At 46.4% G+C, this 17,918-nt stretch overlaps 11 protein-coding genes across 11 annotated transcripts; 2 read left to right on the top strand and 9 right to left on the bottom strand.

The window, feature by feature from the left end:
* Positions 1-237: 237 nt before the first annotated feature.
* On the bottom strand, positions 238-1,545 carry NEDG_02083 (uncharacterized protein; the record flags this gene model as incomplete). Its single annotated transcript, XM_067689501.1, has 1 exon — positions 238-1,545. The coding sequence occupies one exon, from the start codon at positions 1,543-1,545 to the stop codon at positions 238-240; it is 1,308 nt and encodes a 435-aa protein (XP_067545657.1).
* A 252-nt stretch (positions 1,546-1,797) lies between these two features.
* Positions 1,798-3,084, bottom strand: NEDG_02082 (uncharacterized protein; the record flags this gene model as incomplete). Its single annotated transcript, XM_067689500.1, has 1 exon — positions 1,798-3,084. One exon carries the CDS (start codon positions 3,082-3,084, stop codon positions 1,798-1,800), a length of 1,287 nt encoding a protein of 428 aa, XP_067545656.1.
* A 303-nt stretch (positions 3,085-3,387) lies between these two features.
* On the bottom strand, positions 3,388-4,794 carry NEDG_02081 (uncharacterized protein; the record flags this gene model as incomplete). The annotated part of the gene is made up of 1 exon (XM_067689499.1): positions 3,388-4,794. The coding sequence occupies one exon, from the start codon at positions 4,792-4,794 to the stop codon at positions 3,388-3,390; it is 1,407 nt and encodes a 468-aa protein (XP_067545655.1).
* A 173-nt stretch (positions 4,795-4,967) lies between these two features.
* Positions 4,968-5,246, top strand: NEDG_02080 (60S ribosomal protein eL43; the record flags this gene model as incomplete). The annotated part of the gene is made up of 1 exon (XM_067689498.1): positions 4,968-5,246. The coding sequence occupies one exon, from the start codon at positions 4,968-4,970 to the stop codon at positions 5,244-5,246; it is 279 nt and encodes a 92-aa protein (XP_067545654.1).
* A 39-nt stretch (positions 5,247-5,285) lies between these two features.
* Positions 5,286-7,175, bottom strand: NEDG_02079 (glutamate--cysteine ligase catalytic subunit; the record flags this gene model as incomplete). Its single annotated transcript, XM_067689497.1, has 1 exon — positions 5,286-7,175. The coding sequence occupies one exon, from the start codon at positions 7,173-7,175 to the stop codon at positions 5,286-5,288; it is 1,890 nt and encodes a 629-aa protein (XP_067545653.1).
* Positions 7,176-7,198: 23 nt separating this feature from the next.
* NEDG_02078 (uncharacterized protein) lies at positions 7,199-8,170 on the bottom strand (the record flags this gene model as incomplete). Its single annotated transcript, XM_067689496.1, has 1 exon — positions 7,199-8,170. The coding sequence occupies one exon, from the start codon at positions 8,168-8,170 to the stop codon at positions 7,199-7,201; it is 972 nt and encodes a 323-aa protein (XP_067545652.1).
* Positions 8,171-8,204: 34 nt separating this feature from the next.
* On the bottom strand, positions 8,205-8,804 carry NEDG_02077 (uncharacterized protein; the record flags this gene model as incomplete). The annotated part of the gene is made up of 1 exon (XM_067689495.1): positions 8,205-8,804. One exon carries the CDS (start codon positions 8,802-8,804, stop codon positions 8,205-8,207), a length of 600 nt encoding a protein of 199 aa, XP_067545651.1.
* Positions 8,805-8,915: 111 nt separating this feature from the next.
* Positions 8,916-10,448, bottom strand: NEDG_02076 (importin subunit alpha-2; the record flags this gene model as incomplete). The annotated part of the gene is made up of 1 exon (XM_067689494.1): positions 8,916-10,448. One exon carries the CDS (start codon positions 10,446-10,448, stop codon positions 8,916-8,918), a length of 1,533 nt encoding a protein of 510 aa, XP_067545650.1.
* A 689-nt stretch (positions 10,449-11,137) lies between these two features.
* Positions 11,138-13,084, bottom strand: NEDG_02075 (uncharacterized protein; the record flags this gene model as incomplete). The annotated part of the gene is made up of 1 exon (XM_067689493.1): positions 11,138-13,084. The coding sequence occupies one exon, from the start codon at positions 13,082-13,084 to the stop codon at positions 11,138-11,140; it is 1,947 nt and encodes a 648-aa protein (XP_067545649.1).
* A 1,229-nt stretch (positions 13,085-14,313) lies between these two features.
* On the bottom strand, positions 14,314-16,038 carry NEDG_02074 (uncharacterized protein; the record flags this gene model as incomplete). Its single annotated transcript, XM_067689492.1, has 1 exon — positions 14,314-16,038. One exon carries the CDS (start codon positions 16,036-16,038, stop codon positions 14,314-14,316), a length of 1,725 nt encoding a protein of 574 aa, XP_067545648.1.
* Positions 16,039-16,704: 666 nt separating this feature from the next.
* NEDG_02073 (uncharacterized protein) lies at positions 16,705-17,631 on the top strand (the record flags this gene model as incomplete). The annotated part of the gene is made up of 1 exon (XM_067689491.1): positions 16,705-17,631. The coding sequence occupies one exon, from the start codon at positions 16,705-16,707 to the stop codon at positions 17,629-17,631; it is 927 nt and encodes a 308-aa protein (XP_067545647.1).
* Between the last annotated feature and the right edge of the window lie 287 nt (positions 17,632-17,918).

The following is a 17,918-nucleotide window of genomic DNA, read 5'->3' as shown; positions in this document are numbered from 1 at the left end:
GGGTGTTTAATGTACTTACATGCACAGTACATGTCTCTAACTTAAACAAAAGCACCGCATAGGTAGTGTGCTAGATAAATATGCCTCTTTGGGTTTAACTTTGTATGCGCATGTTCGGGTTAGTGTTCATATTTGCTTTTTTATTTAACCTTTGGTTCCAAACCTTAACACGTCCTGAGGCTTAACATGACTCGAGGCTTAATAAGCTTCGAACCTTAACATGACCCGACCCGAACCCTAGCAACTGTAGACATTGTCCATTAATGGGCTGTGCTCGGGTAGGCGTCTTTGCTGTGCCATGTGGAAGGGGATCCCACTGGGCCACTGCTGCCCCTCGCCACAGTCTCCGGGCCCCTGGGCACTGCTGCCCTGGAAGCCGTCGGCAAACATGGCGGCTGTCGCTTTTTTGGCTGCACTGATTCTTTGCTCCAGCGTGTTTGGCCGCGGCTTGTCAAGACAGTCTTTTATGTTGTGCCGGACGTTTACATTGGCCATTAGCCCGGGCTTTTCCTTGATCGTACACTTAATCCGGCCAAACACGCCGCCTAGGTCTGATGAAGATCCAGCGCCAGCCCCCTGGCCCGTTTCTTGTACATCTGCCCCTGGGAAGTGTGTTTTTTGTATTGATTTAGCGTGGTTCATGATGTTTTCCGCTGTCATTGAGTCCGAGTCGTTAACGGGTGCATTCCCCGGAGCCTGTGAACTTGGTGGCTGTGGGGCGTATTGGGCGTATGGAGTGTTCGGGGTGTTCGGGGTGTTCGGGGCATATGGAGCGGGGTAAGGCGCTGGGGAGGAGTACTCTGGGGGCCGGGTGGGGTCTGGGCCGCCGGTGTCCCTTGTTGCTGTTGGGCAGTGCGGTCTGGGCTCTCCTGTGCTGTTATAGGGTATGTCTTCGGGGCCGCCTTCATATCCGCGATGGGGTCCCCTGCCATGGTTGGCTGAAGAGTCCGGGCCGTCCCAAGACCCTGCCCCCCGCTTTTCAAACATTCCCATAACGATTTTCAGGTTTTCGGGCTGTGTGTTGATAGCTTGTGCGTTTCGTTTGATGCTTTGGAAGAGTCTGTGCTGCTGCGGGGTGCCGTATCCAAAGGCCATGCCTTTTCTGTCTCTGCTGCACGTGTCCACGGTCAGGACCCCGCCGTTAGCATTAAGACACGAGTCTAAATTGGTTTTTGGCTTGATGTAGAAGCCGCCCTCCTCCCGGGGGACAAAGCGCCACTTAATGGTGCACCAGGACGAGTTATCACTGGTCACGGGCATGACCTGGTTTTCGCAGAACCCCATCGTTGTGTCGTGTTTTGTCCAGATCTTTACGGACTGATCAGTGATGCGCGAGGGCACCTCTTCCCCTGGGAGGTACTTGGTTTTGAGACGCGTTTCTTCTCCGGGATCAGAGAGGTGAGACATGAAGAAAGTATTCGAACCCTCTGGGGAAGTTACAAAACAGTTTTCTCTGTAGAAGTTCCAAATGTCAACGTTTTCTTCAATTTCATCAGGTTTAACAAGGCTGGCAAAGGAAAACAGTCTTGCCCAAAAAGATTTCATACAGTGTGATTAGAACGCCGATTCTGTATTTAAGACTGAAACTTTCTAAAACATGGTTTTGCTCCACAGTCCAATGGCAAACCCAACCGAAAATAAAAAAGCAAAGGTTTCTTTGTTCAGACCGAACACCCTGCCCGTGGAACGAAACCCATACCAGCCAACTGCCCAACAACACAACCAACGACACAACAACAGTAAAATTACGATTTATATATTCGACCTAGCCCATCCTAACCACTAGGGCATGTTCCACTACCATCTATGTGGAGCAGCAGGTCTAAGATAAGATGGCGTGGTAGCCTTTGATGCAAACTTTCTTGATGCCGACAGATACGACTTTTCACCAAAGGGGGGGAGGATTGGGTTTACATCTCTGTATGGTGAATCCTCTTTGTCAGCGTATGGGTATGAAGCAGGTGGTGCAGGCTGAGGAGCAGGGTTGGGGTTGGGGTGAAGCTTGTGGTAGCTGGGAGATCTCGGGTGTGGCGGTTGGTTTGCCCGGGGAGGATAGTAGCTAGGCGTGGTAGGATAGGGCGGTGGAGTGCCGTATGGTGGTGTGGCGCCGTATGGTGGTGCTGTGGCATAGGGTGGTGTGGCGCCGTATGGTGGTGTGGGTGGTGCTGTGCCGTATGGTGGTGCTGTGCCATAGGGCGGTGCGCCGTTGTATGATGGCGGTGCATATGGTGCGGGGGTGCCGTCTGGAAGAAGGGTGTATGGGGGAGAGCCTGCAGCTTTGCCATTTACGATGCTCTGGTCAATGTGAATAATGCTTCGGAGAAGAATGCCAAACATGTCCTTAATGGCAGCGTCGTCCATGCTGTGGCTTGCTCTTGGTCTCACTTCTTCATTGTCAATGAGCTCGGTAGAGTCCTCTTCGGTGGTGTCACTTTGAGTTAAGATGTTATGCTTATTATTTATCGGGGAGTCGGGCTTTTCTATCTTGGTTACTCTGAAGTGCTGGTTTACATCGGACTCTTTGCAGCGGCTAAGAGTCATTTCTCTGTTCAGAACGTCGCGGTTGGGCCCAAACTCTTCGGTTGACTTAACCGAGAGGATCATAAGGCTCAAACAGAACTTTTTGTTCTCAATTGAGCGGAACATCATGACCCCCCCTTCTTCCGAAAGAGTTATGGGGTGCCACATGCTTTTGAAAGAAGCTTTGCTGTCGTACGGGAGCATTTCAACCTTTAAGTCCTGAACACTGGAGGACATGTACTTGTTTTCTGCGTTTCTTAGGGTGAACTTTCGCATCGGTTTGTCAGTGCCTTTGCCTGTTTTCTTGGTGGTTGTCTGGTCTGTCTCCTCCAAACCAGCATTTGACACAAAAAAGCCTGTTTTCTCAAGGTCCAGAGTCTCAATCGAGCTGCCCTTCCCTCTTTGCGGGTCATCCTCTATTTTTCCTGTTAGCGGTGAGAGAAACTTTTCGTGTTCTACTGAAATGGGCTTTATAAGAAACACTTTGTAGTCGTTCGGGGTTCTTGTTTCGGAGGCTGCACCTAGAATGCCTTTGGCAAGCAGCAGCAGCAGTAGTTTCTTCATACAGAGCGGGAAACGGTGCAAATTATATTGACACTGCAAACATCTGTTTCAGACTTGCTCTTTGGTTTTTGTTGGACACTTTAAAAACAGTGGTTTTATGACATTTGGCAACCCGTTCCAGTCTTTCCATTTTTGGTAGGTAAGTTTGTTTTTTAACTGAATAACAATTTATTGAAGGGTTAGAAAATTAAAGCAAAAAATCATTCTCCCAACCAAGTTATTTCTCCTTTTGCAGCATGCTAGGTCTTTCTCTACCCACCTAGTACTTACCCACCTAGACTTACCCACCTAGTACTTACCCACCTAGTAGTCGTCCATTCGGTGGGTGTATGAATCATGTCCTCTTTTTTCGGGGTGGGGGTGAAATGGCAGTTTGTGGCTGTATGAAGCGTGGTGGCTGTTATCAGTGCTGTAGGAGTCGTCTCTGTGCTTCGGGATGTAGTGACGGCGTACAATGTACTTTTTCCGGTGGTAGTCGCTCTCATCGCTGGCGTAGTTGTTCCCGTATCTGTCATCGGAGTAGTTTTTGTGTGGATATCGGTTTTTTCTTCTTCCTTGCTCTTTGGGTCTGTGTTCAGGTCTGTGTTCGGGTCTGTCTTTGTACTCATCATTGGGCATCTGGCTCTGGAGGTCATGGATTGAGTTTGGGGAACACATTCCTGAAGCTGCCATGGTCTCGTCGCAGAAGTTCTTCAGTGTTTTGAAGATGTCCTTTATCTTTAAGATGTTGGTTCCAAGATCTTTCAGGTTTATAACTGGGTTCGGGTTTTGGTTTTGGTTAAAGTTTGGCCTTCCCCATCCACCACTGCCGCCCCACCCCGGGCCCCCGCCACCTTGATGGGGGTTTGGATTGGCCAGAACAGGATACCCACCAGGCCCAATGTAGCACGACTGCAGGCGAGATCCTGTGGCGTTACCTGAACCCTGGCCAAATGGTGGAAATTGCGGGTAGTTGCCTGCTGTGGGGTAGTACCCGTCCTCACCATACCCGTGCCCAGGCCGGGTGTGCTGCTGGGGCGGCGAGCTGTTCCCTCCCCCAAGCATTCCCCCAAGCATTCCCTCCATGTCGCCAAAGGGGCCGTTGCCATCTTCGCCTTCATTCAGGCTCTGCATTTCATAGAACATGTTTTCGGCCGGGCTCAGGTACATACTCCGATACGGGTCATACTTAACTGAAATCATGTCAAAGCGCTGCTCTTTTTCCGTATCATTGCACGAAACCAGGGTAATGTTGCCGTCTATGCCTGCACGCTTCATGCAGTACTTGCTTTTTGCATCTTTTATCTTATACCCACTTTCTAACGGCTTAATGCTCCACTCCTTGGAGTACTTTTTTGAGCCGGCGTCCCTGGCGCACGGAACCACTGAGTAGTCGCTCCGCGAGGTACAGACGTACATCTGCTCCTTATCTGTGGTTGATGCCGGCCTATTTCTGGGCTTGATCAGAATTTCGTACTGGTACTCTGCCGAAAGCTTTTTAAGGGACAGAACCGTATTTATGTTCTTCTTATTGTTCTGGATCGATTCAAGGTTGATGAACCGGACGACATTGTTTTTGTGGTCGTACGCTATGCGATACGTTGACTGGTAGGTGTTGTAAAAAGAGACGTCTTTCATCTTAAGGTAGGTGATGTAGTTGCTCTGTGGGTATGAGTAGTTGTACGCGGACGAAGAGATGCCTAGAAACCTTAGGAATCCTGCCCATGACATGTGTCCTTTCCTGCCCTAACACTTATTTATACGGCAATACGTTGTTTTATAGCTGATAAAAATACGTTTAGAAATCGTTTTGCCTCGGCTAGTTTTGTTCGGGTCTGAAAACCTCCACTTTACCCACCCCCTTCCACCACTGCTATTTTTATTTTTATTTTTTTAGCCCCAGAATGACCCAAAAAACAAAGAAGGTAGGAATTGTCGGAAAGTACGGACCAAGATATGGTGTGTCTCTCCGTAAGAAGATAAAGGTTTCTGAAATTACCCAGCACAGCAAGTACATCTGCGACTTTTGCGGAAAGACCTCAGTGAAAAGAGAAGTTGTTGGAGTTTGGAAGTGCAGATCTTGCAACATCGTTGTTGCTGGAGGAGCCTACAACGTCAACACTGTTGCTGGACAGTCTGCCAAGAGCCAGAACCAGAGACTGAAGGAGCTAACCCAAGAATAATAAACATGGCAGTATACGAGGCAGCAGCTCTTGGAGGCTTTATTTTCGGTTGAGATACTCTGGGGTGTTGTTTTGGGTGATAGAAAGAAGATCTTGGACGAGGTCGTTAGAAACTTCTTGTGGAATGCGCGCATCTCCCTGGTAGGCTGGGTGTGCCGCAACAAACGAGCGCAAGTAAGTGGCCACACTCATTTTCTTCCCGGAGACTCGTTCTTTGATAAACTGAAGGTACTTCGTGTTAAGCTCTCTAGTGTCTTGGTCGGTGTACTCGTTCAGGTACTTCTCAACGGCTCCAACGATACCGCAATACTCTCCCGTGCCCAAAAAGATCTCTTTGATGGTGCCGTACTTAATCACTGGAGGACCCATATCAAAGATGTTCTCTCTGTACCAAAACTTCTGGATTTCTTCGTAGTGCAACCACTCGTCTGTGGTTTGAGGGATAGTCTGTGGGGTGTTGGCTGTGGTGAAGTTTTCGTCAACTTTTGAGATCGGGAGGTAGAAGGTCATGTTTAGGGAGAGAACCATTCTTGAAAAAAGAACAACAAAAATGGAATAGGCTGCGTTCTCAAAACTGGTGGGCTGGATCTCCATGGGCCGCACCTCAACCAGCCACCCGCCAGCTGATAAATCGTCTATTTTTGGAGACTTTAGGCGCATACTTCTCCAATTACTGCTCTGGATGTTCTCAAAGTCTTCTCTTGGGGTAGAGTCTTCGTAGCAGAGAACGGGGTCGCGGATGTAGAGGGAAGCAATGTGGTTAGCCAGTGGCTGGTCAACTCCCTCTTTTTCCAGGATGCTTAGAACCTCTGGTTCAAGGGGGGGCTCAATGTCGTTGTAGATGGCGTAGAGGGAAGGAGGAAGGTTTGAGACATAAAGGTCAATGGACGAGTACCGGCTCTTTTTGATGTGGGTCTCTGTCTCTGTTCTGCAGTCGACCGAAGCGCTGATGATCTCCCAGCGGGTGGAGGTTTCGGTCAAAGTTCCAGAAACCGTTGAGGTTGCCATGGTTAGAAAGAGGAGCAGTGGGCAAATAGCTCCAATGTTGTCGTACAGGAGCCTGGCCTCGGTCAGAGACTCACTCTGCATGGTAATTTGCAGGCAGCAGCATCCCATGCCCTGCCCCATCGAATCAATAACCACGGGGGGCGTGTTGGCAACAGATGCCTCTTCGTTTGGTCTATTGATCCTTGCCGGGGGTATGGAAAGATGTAACGGTTTTTTTTTCCTCTCTCTGATGTTGTAGGTGAAATTGTGGAAACGTCTGTGGGGGGTAATGGCAAAGTCTGGGAAGTGTTCGCTCCTGGTTACTTTGAACGAAGGCGTCTGTGCCAGTCTGAGACAGTCTTCAAAATGGTTTCCAGTTATTACTTCGGGTTTCAGGTCTTCAGGTACGGCATTCATTGGGGTGTTTTTAAATTCGCTGGCCCAGCCATGCTCCCACGCGTCAACAGAGAGTGTTCCCGAGCCAAAGGCCGTGCTAGACCCGAGCAGAGGGAAGCACGGAAGAAAAAGCGGAAAAACTGCCCCACCAAAAAGGTTTGATAAGGTTTTTTCCAGTTTTGTCCTTCTTTCTTCCATGTGCTGCTCCACCTGCACCAAAGCCTTGAACTTTGGGGCGTACGGGCACTTAGGCGTTGTTTCAACCATGTACCTGCTGTACTCTATGTTTATGTTGAAAGGACAGGTTTGGTCGTTGCTGAGGGCGTCAATAATCACCCCTGCCCCAACAAAAAGAACAAAGTTCGTGCCAACCCGAGCAACCAGAAGCTGTTCAAGCTCCTCGCCCCAAAGAAACTCCCCGGCTCTGGTAGAACCAACCGCTTTAAAAACCTCAGCAAAATACTTGGCTCCCCTCTTTTTTAGTTCCATCTTTGTTGCCTGTGTTTCTTCCCAGGACAGCGTTCTGCTCTCTTTTAGAAGACCCATGTGTAATAATACAACATTTATTTTTAATTGCTTAGCTGCATCGACTTAAAAAGCTCTTTTCGGTCCCAGGTGTCAACGGGGTGCATTCTTAGCTTGAGAAGGGTAAGCCAGCGAATAAACTCTTCCTCGTCCTCAACCTCGTAGGTGTGGTTTCTCATGTGCGAGTCTCTGAGGGTAAATTCAAGCTTTCGGAGGGGTGTTTTGATAAAGCATCCGGTGTTGGTGTTTTTGAGGATAAGCTCGCTCTTTTTGGAAGTTGACATGTTGATAATTTGAATTTCCTTATCGAGAAGAACGGTTTTGGGCGGTATTTCTTTAAAACATGAGGCTAAGGTTCTGGGCTGGTAAGCTGTGAGGAAAAGCTTGGCTGTTGCTACGTCGTACTTGGCGGTGATTTCGTACTCTCCCTTCTTGCTTTTGGTGTATTCTGTGAGTACGGTTTCTTCGAGCCTGATGTTTCCCTCCTGCTTTTTCTTTACCCCCTGCAGCTTAACCAGGCCGTGGGCTAGCGCCTTCCTGAAACTTTCCAGGGTGTTTATCTGCTTAATCGGCATAAGAGGGGGAGCTATGGCTGGTTTTTCCTGGGCGGTTATGTTTGCTGGGACATCTTTTGGATTTACTGGAACAATGGTTTCTACCGTCTCGGTTTTAAGGGTTTCAACCACTTCCTGGGTTTGTGGAAGGGGAGAGTTTGGGACAAAGACTTCAGTGATGCGTACTTTGTGCTCCTCAATCTTTTTCCGGAGTCTTTGAAGGTTGCTCTTGTAGGAAAAGATAGTTGTGTTTTCAACGTTGTTTCCTGCACCGTTGTAGATGTGAAGGATGTTCTTTTCGGGCTTAGCCACTGGCTCTTCGGTGGCAAACCGGGCTTTTATCGCATTGTACTTCATCAGGCCTTCTTCGCCTAGGACACTGTTTATGATGCTTATCTCTCGGTCCGACCTTCCCATTCTCAGGGGTATGTACCTCGGGTGTATATCCTTGGTCTTTTTCATTGGGTAGCTCTTGGCAGTTATGATTGGGCACTCACTACTTCAAAAAAGAGTCCATGACCAAATACGCCTGTTTTTCCCTGATATACTCCTGCATGGCCGGGCTATTGGTCTTTGAAATCCCAAAGGCTTCCTCCATGGCCCTTTCCAGGTCGTGGAGCTTCTGGTTGTGTATGTGGAGATACTCTTTCCAGAGAATAATAAGCTTAAGGTCTTGCTTGTAAATAAGGTGTCTAAGTAACTTTCGGGTGTCTAGGGTGAGGCAGTGCTCAACAACTATTGACAGCGTGGAAAAGCGTATCTCTATCTTAACAACTGTATCTGTTAGGGTTTCAAGCATCACTGTGGGCTCAAACTGTAGCGAATAAAGGAAGTAGGTTATTTGAACAAAGAAGACGCCAAGGCTGGGATCGATGTTTTCTTCAAGAGTTTTCTCGTACCAGAGAGTTAGGTGTTGAATGGTAAATGAAATGTGCTCAATGCGTCTGGAGAGGGTAGGTTGCACTCTAATTTCGTCACAGACCCAGATGTATCCCGTTCCTGAAGGGTCTTCAGGGCTGCTTCCTCGTGCCTGGGTCATTATTTTCTCAAAAAGTGTCTTTGCACGCGCGCTAGCACTCTTCCCCGTCTTCTTCATGCAAATTTTTGGCACCCGTTCCAAGAGGTTGTATGCTTATGGGTCGAACACCACGCACTGCTACTAACTAGTTCTTTTATTTCTGATGCCATGACCACGCCCTGAGACGCCTTATTGCCCATCAAAATAGTTTCTGATGATCTTTTCTGCAGTAGAAGCGACTGCATAGTTGTCAACGGCCTGGAGCTCTTCAATTTGGTCAAGAAGACTGCTTCCTTCAATCTCTGCTGCAATGTGGTTCTCCCCGCCAAGAGAGTCGACTCTTCCGCACTCCAGAAGGTTGCTGAGACAGTCTAGAATGACTTTGGCGATTTTTGCATCGTTTTTGACGGTTGGAAGAAACTTGGAAAACGCTACAATGGCCCCTGACCGCCCAACCTCTCTCACCTGGTGAATGTGTGTGTCTATGTGCATTGAAGCGTTACAAAGCGCCCAACATGCTTCTATTTTTGTGAGATTGTCTGAGTTTTTCAGGGCGCATGCAAGAATCTCAAGGAACCCTTCTTTGATCACCTGGTCTATTTGCTCGGGCGTTCCTGCTGTTATGTTTGAGATAACCCAGCAAATCTCTTTCTTTACCCGTATAGACTTTCGGTGGTCCATGGGCAACGAGAAGATTTTTTTCAGTATGCCTATCAGCCCTAGCCCAATAATATAGTCGGTGTGCTTGTCTTCATACGTGGCAATGTTTCCCAGCGTTCTAATAATAGGTGAAATCGTCTGTTCTCTAAACTGTGAAAACATTTTGTGCTCACCATGTGGCATGTTTTTCTGGAATGAGGCAAGCCTTTCCATTGTGCTCTCAATGAGCCCCGTGCCAATAACCAGATCGACCTGTGCTATCCCAGCATCGCATATGTAGCTTAGCGCCCAGTATGCGTCTGAAACAACTTCTGGATCATCAACTGACACTAGATAGCTTATCATCTCCAAGCACCTTTCCATGTGCTGGTAGGTTGGTGGCGGCGATCTCCCTCTGTTCATGTTGCTTAGAGCCCATGAAAGGTTTCTTAGATAGTCTGCGCGCCTGTTTGGGTTGTCAAGCTGCTTTTTGATAAGTGCAAGGATAGGTTCTGTGGCCCCCGCATTAATTACAATGTCTCTGGCTGCTTCGCAGTCCCCAGCTATGTTACCGAGTGCCCAGACCCCTTGGTCCTGGATCTCTTCGTTGTTCATAAGCAGAAGACCAACAAGGTGCTTGACTGCACCCGACTTTATCACTGCCATTGTCTGGAGATTATTGCCTGAGGATATGTTTGTTAGCACCCAGGACGCTTCGTGGATCACTTTGATAACTTTTTCTTCTGCTATGTTTGCAAATACTGGGTTGGCTGGATTAATAAGCCGCCCGAACACTGTTGTTAGCCCGGTCATTACAATGCTGTCAATGGGTGGACACTTTTCTGCGCTGAGAAGCCTTCTTATCTCTGTTGCTCCCTCCACAATCTTGTCTATATCTGTTGAATTGATTTTTTCTGCCATTTCGCTTATGTTGTACTGTGACGGCCCTTTCACAAAAGCCATGGTTCTTTTCTTTTGGAGCATATCGTTGCGTTTCTGGTTTCTTATCTCAATGGCTGTACTTGCCCGAGACTCTCTTTCTGTTTTAGCGCATCGTCCGCTGTTTTTGTAGTCGTGGTTCATTTCTAAAAGAAAAATATTCTTTCTTATAGTTTCCTCTTTTTTAAATCGCCCCTTCGGGTTAGTTCATCTAATTGCTCCTCTACCCCGGCCCCTACTCAGAACCCCATACAAAGACAACGCTGGATTCGGTGAGGCGTTAAACCTGCATGGTTTTTGGGTCTTTGGGTTAGAAGGTATTAAGTATTGACAAGAACAAACTTTGCGGTGGATGAGACCTATGCCAATATTCATCTGCCACATATTTTTAAAGTTGCGTTCTTAATTCAGCAAATAGCAATCCCAGTGTTTGGGGCAGTACCTATGAACTTTTTCATCTCTGCACCTACTTACACACTGCCTCAACCTGGTCTACCTTGAACGCTGCCACAGTCTTTGGTTGCAAGCTGTCTGGGGGCTGTTTAAGGAGCTAAGGATAGGGAGTGGTGGTCTGTGAGTATAAAACTTAAAGGGTTGTTGTTTGGTACACTTTCTGTGTTCGGGCTGGTTTCGGGGTTGGTTTTTGAAATAAGAGTGCAACTTTAAAAATAAATTGTAAGTGTCTGAGGTTGGGCTTAGACTTGGTACAAAATAAAGCTTTGGACATCCCACTAGGTTGTGGGTGTAGTAGGTAGGGGCGTGAAAACAAGCCAGTTGTCTTTATTTGATTGTGGCTGGTTAGTTCGGGGTATGAATCATGTTCAAGCATTAAACTATCCTGTGGATGAAGTGCCTGGAAGTGTTTCGGGGTTACCGCCACTCTCTCCAGACCTTGTAGCACTAGACTCTCTTTTTCTCTTAAGAGATGGACGGGCTATACCCTCAAACTCCATGCTGAGGCACTGCTTGGTGTAGTACTTTCTTAGGTTGTAACTAGCAGCGGTCATTTTAACAAGGCGCATCTTCTTGTCCGCCTTTTTTGTCAACAATGCAACTGATTTAGGTGACACATCTACTCTGCATAAAGGACATTTGACATAGTATGGACTGGTGTTATGTTCGGGTGCACCAACACCAAACAGCCCATCCAAACACTCTGCACACACACAATGCCCACATTCAAACAGGGCGACCACAGGTGCCTTGTTTTCCCAGTCATCTTCCTCAACCAAACAGACTGGGCAGCGGAAGCTTGCTGCTTGATCATACTTGTTCTTCGGGAGAATCCTTGCAGCTGCTGGGGTTAGGCTGCCGTATATCTTTTCACTAGCCCAGTCCTTGTAGCTAGTATACGGAATGAGATAGATCATTCTCTCGTTGTATGGTTGTTGGGTTAGTTCTGGCAATTCAGCTACCCACATATCTTCTTTCCAGGTGTATGTAAGCTTAGCCTCTTTTCCCTCAACTCTTAAGGACTTTAGTCTTTGAGCTACAAACGTCCAGTCTTTTGCGGCCTGGATGTTAGGCAGAAGGCTTGTGGCGGTGTTTGGATAGATGGCTATGTTTTCAACATGGATGAACCCTAGGCCCACCCATTCTAGGAGTTGGTTAACTCCAGTGGCTGTTAGATTGGCAGTTGAGTTAAAGGAAAGGGCTAGGTTGGTTGTGTTCGGGTTATAGAAGTGTTTGTGTGTATAGTAGAGTTGTGGGCTAGTGTCTATCACAGGATCTTCTATGTCTTCTATATAGAGCGACACAGCCTTCATATTGTAGAACAGGTTGTATTTCATGTCGTTCCAGATGATGCTAAAGATGCTCATTGGTAGAATAAGACGGTTTAACCCTGTGAGCCCTATAAAGTAAAACAAGCTGTACATGTTGTTTTCTTCAAGATCAAAGTGGCCAGTTCCCAAATTTCTAAGTATTAGAGAGTCTATGCATTCCACAGTTCTAGGAAGTTGGAAAAACTTAGATTGGAAGTCTGTAAATCGCGGCAGGTTTTCCAGAGTGAGTGAAAAAATGGTCTGCTCATTTGAAGAACTAGACACACTCATATTGTCCAAACACATGAGACTTGTTATGTTGCTTCGCAGTATTGTAAGGCTTAGAGACCTCTCCACACTAAAATTAAATATTGTTGTGACAAAAGCAATCACATATTCAGACACGTTCTCAAACACAAGATCTTTAACAGGAACTGATCTCCATGGGAGGGAATAGTCGAACCTGATGGCGTGTTTATCTAGGTTAGAAATCTTAAGCGTCTGGATTCCTATGTTGGCCATGTCTAAGATTAGGCAGATAAACTTCTTTTCAGTGTTCACTGGGTCAGACACCGCTTCGTCGCTGTTGTAAATGTGTACTTTCTGGAGTGGCATACACACCAAATTTAGGGAACCCATATCCAGGTCCAACTCTTCAACACTATACTTGCTTAGGTCTATGTTAAGACATTCAACAGCTTCTATAGTGTCTATTAGCTGTTGGACATCCTGGCACCCTAAATGCTGCTCTAGCTCCGGGTTTGACTTGCTCAAAAACCCGATGAGACTATGTAGTTTCTCTAGCGTGGGCTCAGCATCGTGCAACTCGAGGTATGTGAAGTTAGGTCCAACTTGGAGAGGTTGGAGGGGTTGATCATTGTTTTCTATCACCCAGTGGTCCTCCTCTTCGGCACCATTTAAGCTGCCAGCCAACAGAAAGACTACCAGGCCTAGTAATGCCCCAAGCGCGGCCTGCTTTCTTCTCAGAGACACAGCAATCTGTTTTGCCGTTTGCATTTTCTCCGATATGTTTAAAAAATCATTTTTATATTTGATCACGGCTTATTGGCTGCTGTCAAAATGCATTATTAGTGGTTTATGGGCTGGGGCGCAGTCTGGCTGGTTTTTGGTTTAATGCCCCTATTGCCCACTCCTGTAACTTAAAGTTACAGCCTTAATCTAAAGGACCCAGCCCAGGCAGTGGCACACCTCTTGTGCTGTGGTAGGGTGGGTCCTCTGTTCTGGCTAGCCAGGTCTTTGAGTTAAGAGTGCAACTTTAAAATATCCTGGCACTACAAAGCTACACGCCCCAGCACCCAGCACATCCCCAAAACACAGCATCCAGCCCAGCACCCCGCCAAAAACATGAAATAGCCCGCCTTTTGGGCCCTGAAACTATAAAAGCTTTGCTTTTTTTATCCCCTGTCTTAACAAGTCCAAGTATCTGGAGCCTGCTCCTAGAAAGATACTTAGGCCATAGAATAACAAGTAGGCATTGTAAGACCTATACCTATGCACCAAAAGAGCGCGCGCTGGGCCAGAGAAGGGAAGCCTTCGGAGGCAGCTTGATTGCAAGTTTAGTGTCCAGCGCTGTAGTTCTGGGACAGCAGCCGTGTTTGTGACGGGCCCGAGTTATAGCACGTAACATATCTCATGGAGACTCGGGCCTTCCACCGGGGCGTGCTTGCAGCGCATAGGTAGCTGAGTGCATAAGTAGATAGGGGCGGCACAGTTATAGCACGTAAGATATCTCATGGAGACTGTGTCTGTTTGCCTGTCTACTTGTGCACACTGGCCTATTCCATTGCACATATCACACCTAGCACAGCCCTAACCAACCTATATAACACACCCGCACCCGAACAAATAGTTGCTGAAAACAACAAATACACATGTGTTCGGGTCAGGCCATATCCTCACAGGTCCTTGAACATGCGAGGGCGTAGTGGTTATGCACACATGCACAGAACCAGGTACACTTGGTCATAGTTAAACGTTCGGGTTATGGTTCAAGATGCGAACGCCCGAACAAGCCCGAACACAAATAAAACATTAGAGCATGGTTGTGTAGTGGTTAGTCTGTGGCCTGTGAACTGGTAAGAAGAGTGTTTGGTTTGGAGGAATCACAGACACCAAATAGCTATTTCGTTGGAACTCAGAATTAAGGTTGCACTTTTAAAATAGTATTAGGTGCTAGGTAATGCAAACACTTGGTAAACGACAAATAAGTTGTACCTTCTTTATTCTTAGTGATGGACTGGCAGGCCCTCCAGATTGCTGCTCGGGAAGGATAAAATAGGCAACTGGGGTTGGCATGGTTCCGTTGTTAATTTGTAGCTTTCTCCACACCTTTGTATCACGTTCTTAAGTAGCGGAAGCTTAACTTTGCCTCTACAGACTGGGCAGAAAAGACACTCCGAGGCCGCAGCAACCAGTGTATCCAAACATGTGGTGCAAACCCTATGCAGTGGATGATCTAAAATGCATACTTCAATGTTCGGATTGTTACTTCCGATTTCAGCAAACGGTTCGTGGCACACGGTGCAGTGTGATTTGCTAACATCCCCAATCCAGAGTTTCCCCATGACCATTGCTTGTTCATTAGTTGTCAGTGGGGCCATGTCTGTTTGGGTGCGGGCTAGTTCTGCTCCCAACACACCGCCTATGCAAAGGTTCCAGGCATCAAGAGAGAAACACAAAATTCTCTCTTTCGTTTTTGATTTGATCAAACATTCATCAAGACCTATTCTAAGATATAGCAGTGATGGAATGGTTTGAAAATCAAACTGGTTGTTTTTAACAAAGTCTTGTAGATTCCACAAGGAGTATCCTGGCCCAATACTAAGTTTCCTTAACCCTCTGAAGTATCTACTTATCCAGTCAAGCGTAAAAATTATGTCCCCACTTGTTACCATTTCTTTGATGTTGTAAAAGTTAATCTTAAGAGATTTGGCTGTGGCTTGGTTGTTTCCCATTGGTGGGAGTGGACTGTCTTCGCCTCCATTAAGACCCACCACTGGCCACGCCACACAAATCTTTAGATTTGTCAAAATGATCTGTTTGGGCTGCTCCCTTGGGCTCATCAGTAGTTTCCACACCGATATGGGCAGTTGCAAGAATTTCCAGTGCTGGTTGTTTATGTTCTGGATGATTTGTTCTGAAATACTCGGGTTTATCACTGTGAGGCCCACTATAACCAGCACATCAGGCAAAGGCCCCTCCCGCAGAATTTTGCATTCCAAACTATCAAGCTGGCGAAAATAACAAAGCCTTAGCTGCTCAATCCATCCGGCATTGAATCCATCCACCAGCTTTAAGTTGACCAATCCCGGCCCGCCCCTTATTTTCAAGTTTATCCGGGATTGTGACAAATCTACATACTCCTGAAACTGTTTAATGGCTTCGGGTGGGGTGAAATTTATCTCAAGGTTCTTGATGTGGAGGATGCATCTGGGTACTATGTTACTTTCTGTTTCTACTTCGCCCCAACTCTCTTGAAACATATCCCAGATCTTTGCATCCAAATTGTCAATCTCTAGATTCCGCAACTTTAGTGACTCTGCACAAATTGTCCCAAATGCGCTAAACATCCTCTTCAGCAACAGTGTCTTGATTGGGCTAGCTTGACCTATTTTAAGAGTGGAAAATTCAATTCCCTGCACCAGGTTTTTAGGAACTGAATCAAAGGTATTTCTTGGAAAGATTATTTCTACCAATTTACTTTGCCTCTTTAGTATGTGCATCTCGGCGCCTATTGTAACTGTTTTCAAGTCATTCTGGTGTAATGATGTTCGGCCTATGGAAAAAAACTTCAATGTTTGTTCGGTGTATGGTGATACGATATAATCCACATCCGGAACTAGCTGCTCTGAGCAGTAAACACCTGTACATAGTGTTGCTAGGCATAGTATTGGGTACTTTAGCACCCGAAAACATACCTTTCTGAAATAGCAAACTGACTCTGATTCCATCCTCTGGAATGGCCAAAAAATTTAATTTAAAGAGTTGTGAGGTCGGGCTAGTTAGTGTTTCCTGATTTATGGCCGGTAGTTTGGCTCAGGCTCGGGTTAGTGTTTGGAAAAAAGAAATAGTGGAGGGGGTAGAGAACGTTGCATATGATGATGATCTGGCCAAACACAGGTTTCGGAACCGCTTTCATGCCATTTGATTTCTCTTCTTAGTTCGCGTTAGTTCGAACACATTCAAAACCTAGTTAGTTCAATAAAAGTCTAACTTTAAAAATATATAGTAAGTGTTGGGATTGTGACTGGTTTGGTGGCTGGTATATAAATAAACTTAAAACTAGCTACTTGTCTTTATTTGATTGCTCTGTGGACTACCTCTCCTGGAGTGTGTTTTTCGCAGGCGAGGCTGCGCCATTGTCCGTTGGATGGGAGCTGTGCCAGACACGCCCACAAACACCATGGCCAGGTACTTCTTGACGAGACAGTTCGTTAACATGTACTTGTGTTCGGGTTAGTGTTCCTGCAGCCGTGGGGGCACATGCGGTTTTAAAAGTACAATCTTAATCTGTAAGATTAAATACATCACACAACTAACCCTTCCTAACCCGAACACATTTTAATTTGTCCATATATAAGCTAACCATACTATGTTTTTCGAAACCAAAGAGGCTAATGGTTGAAGGGAGTGGGGTGCATGCATACCTGACTGGGAAGTTTATGTCTCGAACCATTTTGATTATGATTGCTGTAATCACTGCAATCTGCTACATCGACATTCTAGTAATAAGTATATGCTATCATGTTCACGTCCGAACATGCACAAGCCTAGAAAATGGCGTTGTAATTGTGACCATTTTGACACAGGTCAGTCTGACCACGACTGTTAACCTGCTCCTAATGCAAGGATTCATCAACAGAAACATCCTCCAAATTATTTTAGTGTCTTTCTTTAATGGGACTACTAAACTTGTTCTTGCCTGGAGATGCGCTGATGAAATGGGAGACATAATTGGAACACTGACATTGGTAGTTGGCTGTATCTTCATTGGGTTTCTTTTCTGCACAACGATTTTTGGGCTGTTGTGCAGAAAAGAGTTTGGATGGTTTTACTACAAGACATACGGCGCCAACATCAAAAGGAACAGTGTGTACACCATTAGAGCAGCCTTAGATGACATGTTTAAGGTGGTTGTGCAACTGTTTGTGTGTATGTGGGTTTCAAAGTATTTTGTTCAAAGAACCTTGGTATTATTTATCCCCGTTACTGTAATCGAATACATCGGAATACTGATATACATAGCGGAGTATCGCATTGAGAGTTACTTGTTGCGGTGTACCAACATCATTCTAAATTCACTGGTGCTAACCTTTCACATTTTACAAGTTGCTAAGCCCTTGTTTATAAAAGATAGTGAATTATCTCCACCAGATGGCACTACGTTCAACAACACATACACGCTATTGGACACATGTAACAGAGTACTTATTGAAGGTGTGTATATCATTCTTCTAACCCTAGATACTTTTTCATTTGGGTATGGGTACACCGGGCCAGACCGAGACATGCGGAGGAAGAGAATGCTTGTAAATACCGAATAAAACCTCCACAATAACCCGAACGCTAATATACACATTGTACACGTTAGTTTACAAGTACAATCTTAATCCAAAAGGGCATCGTGAAAGATGGTTTTCTTTTGGCCATAGCATAGGTAGCCCTGGTCGATGGCTACGTGACTAATGCACATGTGCCACCCAAACAAACCCCCCTGGTCCAGACCCACACTCGGGCCCACACTCGGACCCAGACCCAGGTCCATAGCGCAATAATGCCATTTGTTTATGCGATCTAGGCCGGGTTCTTGTCCGAAAGCAGCATCATTGCG

The sequence above is a fragment of the Nematocida displodere genome, assembly GCF_001642395.1.
Source record: "Nematocida displodere strain JUm2807 chromosome Unknown 13, whole genome shotgun sequence".
Lineage (NCBI taxonomy): Eukaryota > Fungi > Microsporidia > Nematocida > Nematocida displodere.
Note: the sequence above shows the minus strand (reverse complement) of the source record. Positions and strands in the feature narration are given on the sequence as shown.